At 31.6% G+C, this 9,756-nt stretch overlaps 1 protein-coding gene across 1 annotated transcript; it reads right to left on the minus strand.

Annotated features, from left to right (window-relative positions):
• Positions 1-3,576: 3,576 nt before the first annotated feature.
• LOC142620886 (putative calcium-binding protein CML18) lies at positions 3,577-6,299 on the minus strand. The gene is made up of 2 exons (XM_075794189.1): positions 5,261-6,299; positions 3,577-4,067 (listed from the first exon to the last, which is right to left on the minus strand). The coding sequence occupies exon 1, from the start codon at positions 5,752-5,754 to the stop codon at positions 5,263-5,265; it is 492 nt and encodes a 163-aa protein (XP_075650304.1). The 5' UTR covers positions 5,755-6,299; the 3' UTR covers positions 3,577-4,067; positions 5,261-5,262.
• Between the last annotated feature and the right edge of the window lie 3,457 nt (positions 6,300-9,756).

The raw sequence follows: 9,756 nt of genomic DNA on the forward strand, positions 1-9,756 counted from the left end.
ATTGGGCTTGTGTGGGTATTTTTCTGTGCGTGGGCTAAAGAAGTTAGGGTCCAAAAATTTGTACCTCAACAACTCCATACTAAAATTTTTCTAAATTTATATTTGGGTCTAAGTCTGTGTTTGGCAAAAATTATTTTTGCCAATTTATTTTATTATTCAATTTATTTTTGCTACTATTTATGAGTCCCACTGTACTTTTTGGTACTATTTATAAATCTCACTATACTATTTCAACTAACTTTTACCTTTATCTACAAAACTTTCAGTAAAAAGTTTTTAGTTTCAGCAAAATAAGTGGATTCCAAACAGACCATAGGTATTTTAAGTTTCTTGAAACTTTAGAAATAGAGTTTTGCTTACAGCAAATTATGTTAATATATATATATATATATATATATTTTTTTTGAGAAGAATTATGTTAATATTTTAAATGTACTTATAGCACGCCATATAATGAAAGCACTATGTTGTACAAAATACAATGTGTAACATTTACATTGAGCCATATAAAACAGTCATCTGTAAGACCGAACATTAATTACTAAAAAAATCGTAAGTGCTTCAAATTATTTAAAATAAATAATGAAACTTCTCGTATATTTTTAGATGACTTTTTGGTTAGTTGTAGTAATTTTCCTAATTTTTGTAAAACTCTCTAGCAAAAAAAATTTTAATCTACAACCAAATATGTTAAATTTTTCAGACTAAATTATAAACTTCCCTATCTAACTTTAATATGTTTTCAAAGGATTGAATTGAAAACATGTCAAAATTAAACGATATAATTTGTTATTTTGAAAAATTTTAATGAGCTTATAGTACTCTACAATCTACATGGTGTAACATGTGTAATATATAATTACATTGAACCATTTTTTATTTTTATTTTTTGAGGATGTATAGAGCGTAATTTATTTATTATCTCGTTCTCTGTCATGTGATGCACAACGTATAATCATATGTAAATTAAAGAAAATACTTCATAAACATAATTAATTTTAAATATTTAAATAGACAATAAAAATTACTTTAAGTTTCATGACAAAAACAAAACATGTATGATCAAGTTTCTAGAGAAACCAAAAATTATAAAATCATATAAATGTTATAAAAAAAATTAATGAAACTTCTTTTAATTGTTAGAATTTTTTGAGAATTAGGTTTTAATCAAATTGAAATTTTGTTTATTTAAAACTTTAGTGATAGATTTGCACATAAAACATTCTATACATGTTAATATTTTTAATGTACCCAAAATGACTCACATGCAAAATGATAAGAACCTAAAGTTTCGTTTAGGAGTTCATAAGAGAATGGAATGAAATGGAATGATTATAAGGGAATAGAAAGGAATTGACTGGATTTAAGTAAGAGAAAAGAATGGAATAGAATGGAACTAAGTAACCTTGATTGAATGTTTTGAAATAAAGGAATGGAAATGAATGAAAATGAATAGAATGTAAGTAACCTTGATTGGGAGTAACATGGAGGAAATGGAATGAAATCATTTTATGACAATATTACTATTAGACCCCTATTTTAAAATAAAGAGTTGAATATATAGGGGTATTTTAAGAGTTTTAGTAAAAAATTCATTAAATCTAATTTCATTCCTTCCCATTCCTCTTAATTTCAAAGGGAATGAAATTTTGAGGTTTTAAGGGAATAGAGAGGAATGAGTGTTCCATCTTACTTATTTCATTCTCTCCTACTTATAAACTCCCAAACAAGGGAAGGGAAGGGAAGGGAAGAATATTCTAAAATTATTCTTTTCATTCATTTCCATTCTATTTCATTCCCTCTTCCCAAATGAGGCCTAAGGAATTAGTGAAACTATGGAAGGAAAAGACCATGAAAAAGGAATTAAAGTTGTTGTAGGTCACTTCAAGGGACAGAGAAAAGAATTACTCAAGAACAGTCTTATTCTGATTGCTTGAATTCAATATTGCAATGCCTACATCCCCTTTTATTACAGTGGTTTATCTCTATAACTAACTGAATCACTTAGTCTAACTAATCTTACTAATTGTCCTCTCAGTTAGTACAATACAATGACTTATACCACAACTCCCCCACAATGACTATATATTATACAATATACAACCCTTATACATGTATAGTCGTATAGAGTTCTATCACAATAGTATATCGTACAATTTGTAAAACTTACATACAAATTTAATAATTATTATTTTAAATATTTAAGAACTCTTGGTATTAGAATTTCAATTGAATTAATAATTTTTTGAACTTTTTGAAACTTAGACAAGAGTTTCATTTAGAGAAACTATGTTAATTATTTTAATGTACTTGAAGTGTGCCATATAACATAAGAAGAAGAAATTTAAATAAATAAAAAATGAGATGGTGCCTACTTAGTAAAATCATAAGATATAGGGTTCGTTTGGATATCGCTGAAAACTGAGAACACTGTAGTAAAATAATTTTTAAATGTGTGAATAGTGCCATGGGACCCATTTTTAATGAAAAAGTTAATGAAAAAATAGATTTGTGGGTCCCGTGAACAGTGCACAGGACCCACTAGTATGACATAAAGTTTAAGAAACGCGCTTCTCAAAAAAGAAAAAAGGCAGACGCACAAACCTCGGTATCCAAATGGATACATAATAACAATTTTTATTATATAGTAGATTATATGATATGATTTGCCCAAGAAGTCATACAATATATAACTTTATTGTGAATGTTCTATTGAAAATAAATAGAGTGGATTCTAGTTAGCTCAAATGGTAAAGTCTCTAATAGTTATATAAAAGATCTGAGGTTCAATCTCTGCCTATACCAAAAACTGATTGATGTCTTGGCCTGATGATAAAGAGCTATCATCAAGAGCGGACGCCAAAGATTGAGGCTCTCTCTCTCAAAAAAAAAAAAAAAAGATGAAATATTATTATATAATTTTGCAACTTTCACAGACTATATGTTAGGAAACATGTAGTTCCTAAAGGGGATGGATGAGACTTAACTTAATTCAAGGCAACTACTCTTCGTATAGAAATGTTAAGAGAGAAAAGATGCACTAAGTAATTGGTTTATTGTTCAAGATATATCAAATGATGGTTACAAGCACTATTTATAGAACTCAAGATCTCAACATGTGTAACTAACTAACTAAAGTGTCATGGAACTACAAGAATTATCAGGATATTAGGATATTACAACAAATGTGGGTTCCTAACACTGTATTAGAGATCATATAATTTCATATGGAGGTATCTTTTGTGTTTAGATGACATTTAGTCACAGCTTGTTTGAAGTCTATTATTTTTGGTTAATAGTGACTTATTAAGGAAATGAATTGAAACATTTAAAAAAAGATATTGGGTTTAATTGAAAATTTTAAACTTTAGGGTTCAATTTGAAACCACCCCAAAAACATCATACAATCCATACCAAGAAGAGTAGTGTTTTAATTCATTAAAATTAATTTTAATTGATAGAGCCTAACAACTGATAAGAACCACTCAATACTACTCTAAGTTGAGTAATTAATCCAAAAGAGGAAATAATGGAGTCATAGATAACAGATACCTATATATGTTGAGAAACTTGCAATTTTTAGCTGAAATTTAATGCTAAAATTAGACGTCCACAGAATCATATACACTGCAACATGCACATATGTACGTATGTATGATTATTACAATTTGACACAAAAAAAGAAAATGGAAAGAGAAGTGAGGTATTTCCTTATCTTCAAAAAAAGACATGCTAATCACAATCTTGTAATCCTCTATATACCCGTGTATAGAGAAAGAGGAGAAGAGGAGTGTGTGACTCAACCTAAATCAGCTCCCAGCAGCCACAGAAAAATTCCCAATTTCTACTAGTTCCTCTGTTGTCGACATATAGAGATATATCTAATAGAACCCCAGTGAACTACACTTGATATGTGTGAGCACAAACACATACATGTAAAGTCACAGCCTCAACCACAAACACACGGATTTTGTTAAATCAAATTGCACAATCCATAATTGCCTCCATTGGTGTGGTCCGTGTGGACCTCCTTGATCACTCCTGTTAGCTCAGGGCATGCCTATTCCCTACAGAGAGTATGAAAATAGTATCAGATATCTAAGTGCCATGACTTAAATTTAGAGTCAGTGCAGAAGGCATGTCTTGCTAATCTAAATTTCTAATGAAGTCCAAAACCAAGATTCATGTGCCCCAACAATATGTGTTCCTGTGGTAAAGGATTACTAGAAAATATCGATTTAAGCACAAAGTGTCATATTTTCTTACTCCTCACTCTCTTTACAACAACAACATCCTAACTAATCTATTGAGGATTTATAGTCGACTCCAAAACTTTTGATACTAAGGCATGGCTGTTGTTGTTGCTCTCTCTCTCTCTCTCACCCAAAAAGAAAAAAGAACAAAAAGACCATATAAACTAACATGCAAATTTGAAGCAACCAGATGACAGCCATAGGGATCCAAAAGAACAATAATAATATCAATAAAAAAACTACTAGAGAAACACATTCAAAGAAATCCTACATTTTCAAGCTCATTAATTGTAAGAGCAGCCAAGGTGATTGGTTCAGATAATCTTGGAAGCTGACAATCTACCTACATAAACTATAATCATTCCTTTTCAGTTTAGAGCTTGTCTAGTTTCCACATATGATTTCCTAGTTACAAGATAGCTCAGATGTTCCCTGATCCGCTGAAGTTTTGAGCACTTGAATAAGAAAACAATTAAACAACATAATTTTAGGAAGATAATTTCATCACTTAAGAGTTTACCCAACTTATAAATAATCAGCTTTGTTATTTATTGATAGAAATGGAATATGAACTTTATAATGTGCACCAAGCTATCTCTAATAGACCAGAGAATACGCATTACTAAATTATCATCAATTATTAGAAAGCAGTCATACAAGCATCGATCCAAAGCAACTGCAGTCACAATCACTCTCTACCAAAACCATCTTCATTTAAAGGCAACAGATGGATTTAAACTGTGGACCACATAGAACATGATAAACAACACAAAGATGTCCTGTTTAAAAGCAGAGCAAATGTATGAAAAGAATACAAAACAAAATTAAACTTTTAAATTTGTCAATGCTTAGAACCCAAAAACATCAAACAGCATCACTAAACTTGGCCACAAGATTCAAAATTTCTACCTTTAAATTATATTTCCACCAATTCCTCAGCATCCAAACATATGAAAAATCAAAGGGAAAAAGCAGAACAAAGACTATCAACACCACAATTCCAATACCTTCAACCCAAAGAATTATCAAATGCAGCAGAAGTAATTGCCTGAGCAAACTCTTCAAAATTGATACATCCATCGCCATCTGTATCCGCCTCCTTGATCATCCCAGTCAACTCCTCCACAGTAAGCGCATGCCCCAACTTTGCCATCGAATGTGCCAACTCCGCCGCCGTGATATATCCATTTCCATCCCTATCAAACATCTTAAATATCTGTTTCAACTGCTCCTCTGTATAGGGACTTTTGGCAGGTAAAAGATCCGGCTCCACAAGCTCCAAAAATTCTGAAAACTCGATCAATCCATTGCTGTTCTTATCTGCCTTTTGAATCAATGCCTCCAGCTGCTCCGGGCTCGGATTAAGGCCTAGTGATCGGATCAGTGATCCGAGCTCAAGTTGTGTCAAACTCCCATCCTTATTACAATCAAATGATCGAAAAATGTCTTGTAATTCAGCGACCTGATCATCTTCAAGCTTCAACCCCTCTTTACCGCTCATCTCGGATTGATTTTCACTCTGAAATTCCACACCTTTCTATTATCTTTCAGCTCAAACTTTCCCCAGCAGCTCAATTTTTTTAGAATCCCCTGAAATTTTTCCACAAGTCACTCTGTTTCTTCAAACAAAACGGGACCAAAAGCTTTTCACTGATTGATCAAAATGCCAATCTCTTTCTACTTAACTTCAAAAAATATGCAATACCCAGATGCAGAAATGATCTCAATTTCACGCTGATACTCCCAATTTCAAGTTTTCTTTTCACACTTTCGACCAGAATTTTCCTCTGATCCAAACAGAAGGAAACTCATTGTACTGCCACTAATCCTTGATAAATCCGTCAACCCAGATAGGATATTTCTCTGAATTTCACTTTTGTCCTTCCAATTTCAAATTTTGTTTCACTCATTCAGTATTCAATCAAAAACTTTATGACCGAATTTGGAAATACATTTATATATTATTATGATTCAAAGAATTCATTCTTTTTAGCTGAATTTGCGGATCTTGAAAATGCGTGCAAGATCTTATTGATTGAAACCGTAACGCTAATCCCCGGCCAAAAAACATATAAAATAAACATTAAAACAGACAATGTCAACGGTCAGTTTTTTTTTTTGTAATTAACTAACATGGGTTGCTCTGTTTTGCTTTTTATTATTTGTTATTATTCCATTTGCTAAAGTGCGCGGAATGAACATATTGCTTAAACTGCACCGACCTTTGGTTTGTTTAATATGAAAAATCATAATTTGACTAATTGAGTGTGTTTTTAGGTGCACCAAGATTGTTACAACTTACAATGGAGGTGAGTGTCTTTGACATGGTCTGTTTGTTATGCCTTTTTTTGTTTTTTGAGTTATTTATGGCACTTTTCTGTTTGTTTAGTTAATAAAACATTATCTTTATTTTTTTGGTGGGTTGGTTGGTTATAGTGAATTTGAGATGCTATTGCTTTTTTGTATAAGTAACAAACTGTGTTTCTAACACTTGCGCAATTAGCGTTGATAGTAATACCTATCACCCTAAGAATTAGCAGGGATTGTGGGTAACAAAGTTCTTTATGGTAAGAAAAGGTTAAGCTTCAAAGCATGGAAATGAAATCGATTTGTGTTACTATGAATCATTGGTGGATTTGATTTGGAGTTTAAAAAACTAGTAGTAAACATTATAGGAAAATTATAACATTGATTGATTTGGTTTCTGACTAGGTGATTGGAATTGCTAAGGAAACAGACAACCTACTTGATAAAATGCTTGACTAATAAGACTGAGTGGAGCCTCACGAAGCCTATTCACATAACTTGTTCACACCTAGCTAGGCTTCAGTAGATCCCTTTTTATTTTTTTCAACTTTTTATTCTAATATAAAATTTGATCTCACTACCCATTCCATAATGTTATATCTTACTCTTAAGACACTTGCGAAATTTATATGAAATTTTTAAGGTAGGGAGTCGGAAATGACAAAACCTAAGTCAAGATACGGGAACTTTTGTCACAATAGTTGCAACAGGGCCCTTAGAATTAGTTGGGTAATTGAATATTGAAGACTGATAATGGAAATGCACATTAGATGGTGTGAGAATGGAACTTTTACATTAGTGGCAAAGGTTATGGTAATTTATATTCAAATGCAAAGGGAAAAGGTGAACCATGTTCATGCTTGGAAGTTGGAGGGATTGGAGAAGTACATATTGCTCGTCTGATGTGTTTGCTACTATGCTTCCTGCATTTTTCTTGATAACAAGATCATTAGCTCATTACTGCTAGTGTTATGATAGTGTTTCTTTCTTGGAGTCACAAATTCAATGCTTTTCAAGCTTGTGTAAAATTGTGTGATACAGTGTGTCTACTAGTATTTTCCTTTCTATTAAATCATCCACAAATGATAAAATGGAAAAATGTCAAAGGGGTGGAGTGGAAGTAATGAACTGTTGAATGGTAAGATAATGAGTTTTTTGTACTAAATTAGTTCTGTTTATTTGATTCTCTGCAGTATTATTTAGTCCCAGAAAAGATGGTGAAGTGTGTGCAATTGGCAACAGCAGAATTGACAAAATACATGAGGCAAGTCAGAGCTATGTGCCAGCAGATACCACAAAGCCTCAACTCCCTCACCTTGCAGCTAAATTTAGCAGGATGGCTTGCCAAAAAGGCAAAGGTCTTTGCCATCTTCATGTTAGGATCTGAAGAGGAATCCGTCCTCTACAACATGGCAGAGTACATTAACACTGCTAAACATTCAGTTTCCCTTATGAGAGGAGGTAAAATTCCAAACCACACAAAGTGACTTAGCAAATTATTGTTCCTCTTTTTTTGTTGTTGATTTTCCTCTTGTCCCTAATGTTTCCTTCATATTTTTATGCATTGTATGTTGGATATGACAAAGATTAGGTACATTTACTTAGGTATTGTATCTTTGGCTCCTTAATTAAATTCAACCATATAGTTTCTGTAATACCCGAAAAGAAAAGAAAAGAAAAAAATATATATATAAAAGGAGGGGTATTTAAGTAAATTTGTTTATGAGGTCAATTGTTATAATTAAAATTACTAAGGGGTTTTTAGAAAATAAGGTTGAAACCCTAGTTTATATAGTCTAATTTAAGTCAGCGTATACTAACAGATGTTTTGAGGGAGGAGACTAGTCAAATACTCAAGTAGAGAAAATTTGACTGCACACTTGAGGTAAGAACCTATGAATTTCTTTCTTGTTAAATCTAATCTTTATTTGGAATTAGAGTATTTTTTTTTTATGTGAGTATTTTGGCCAATAGTGAAACTATTTAAATATTCAAGAGTTAGAATAATGCAATCGTATAAAAGTTTAGATTTATTTTTGGTATACTGGACTTTGTACCTGCAGATTTTTCTGCCTCGGTATTGTGATTTCTTTTGGTATGCCCATTGTTGTGTCATGCGTGTAAGTGTAGATGGAAGTTGCACAAGGTGAGGCATGGTGAGTTCAGTTCTGCACGAGTTACTGCCTTAAGAAGTTGTACCGACTTATGGATTTGGTGAATAGGAAAAGTCATGGTGTGGACTTGAAGTCTCTGACAAATAAATTTTTTTTTTAAAAAAAAAAAAAAAGAGAGAGAGCACACGTGTAGAAGATAGATCAAGGTGGTGTCCTTTTCAAATTGACTTTTGACTATATATGGTTGTGTGTATGGTGTATTATATAGGTTTTATTCCTAGGGAGCTATTAGCAGTAGGAAGTAAATGAAATATATATTATGAATATGTAGAATTTTGATGTAAGATATCAACGGACAGTTGTTGGATATTTTAGTAGTTTTTCTTCTGGCCGGATACCGTTATAAGTCATTCTTAAATTATTTGATCATTGAGTGAATGGTACTTGCGAAATTGTTTTAGGTAATACGTAAGAATTTTAGAAGAAGTGTTAGGGAGAAGTTCCTTTTGATACAGCTTTTGGAGGTAAGTAACCTTATCCTAATTGGGTTTTATTTTACATATATTAATGTATTTTTAACTACTGAAAATTTGTTTATAATTGTTAAAAATTTTATTTCTATTGTATCACTAATTTCAAGTAAAGAATTATCACAAATATATCTGGTTACTGAATATATGATGTGCTTTGTTTAATTGATTTTAGCCATACTGATTCAAAGTAAAGAATAAAGAATTTCCACAAATATATATGAGCATTGAATATAAGATTTATTTTATTTAATTGTTTCTTTAGCTATATTGATTTAAAGTAAGAAATATAGAAATATCACAAATGTATTGAAAATATTGAATATATGATTATATGTATATGAAATTGAATAAGACATATTTTGTTAGAAATTATGTTTTCATATATATGATTATAGACAGTCTGATTATGAATTGATTCTGATACCCAAACCAATGGGGGTTATTCATTGGTATTCTGATACCCAACCAATGGGGGTTATTCATTGGTACTCTGTTACCCAAATTAATGGGGATTATTCATTGGTACTCTGATACCCAACCAATGGGGGT

The sequence above is a fragment of the Castanea sativa genome, chromosome 12 (assembly GCF_040712315.1).
Source record: "Castanea sativa cultivar Marrone di Chiusa Pesio chromosome 12, ASM4071231v1".
Lineage (NCBI taxonomy): Eukaryota > Viridiplantae > Streptophyta > Magnoliopsida > Fagales > Fagaceae > Castanea > Castanea sativa.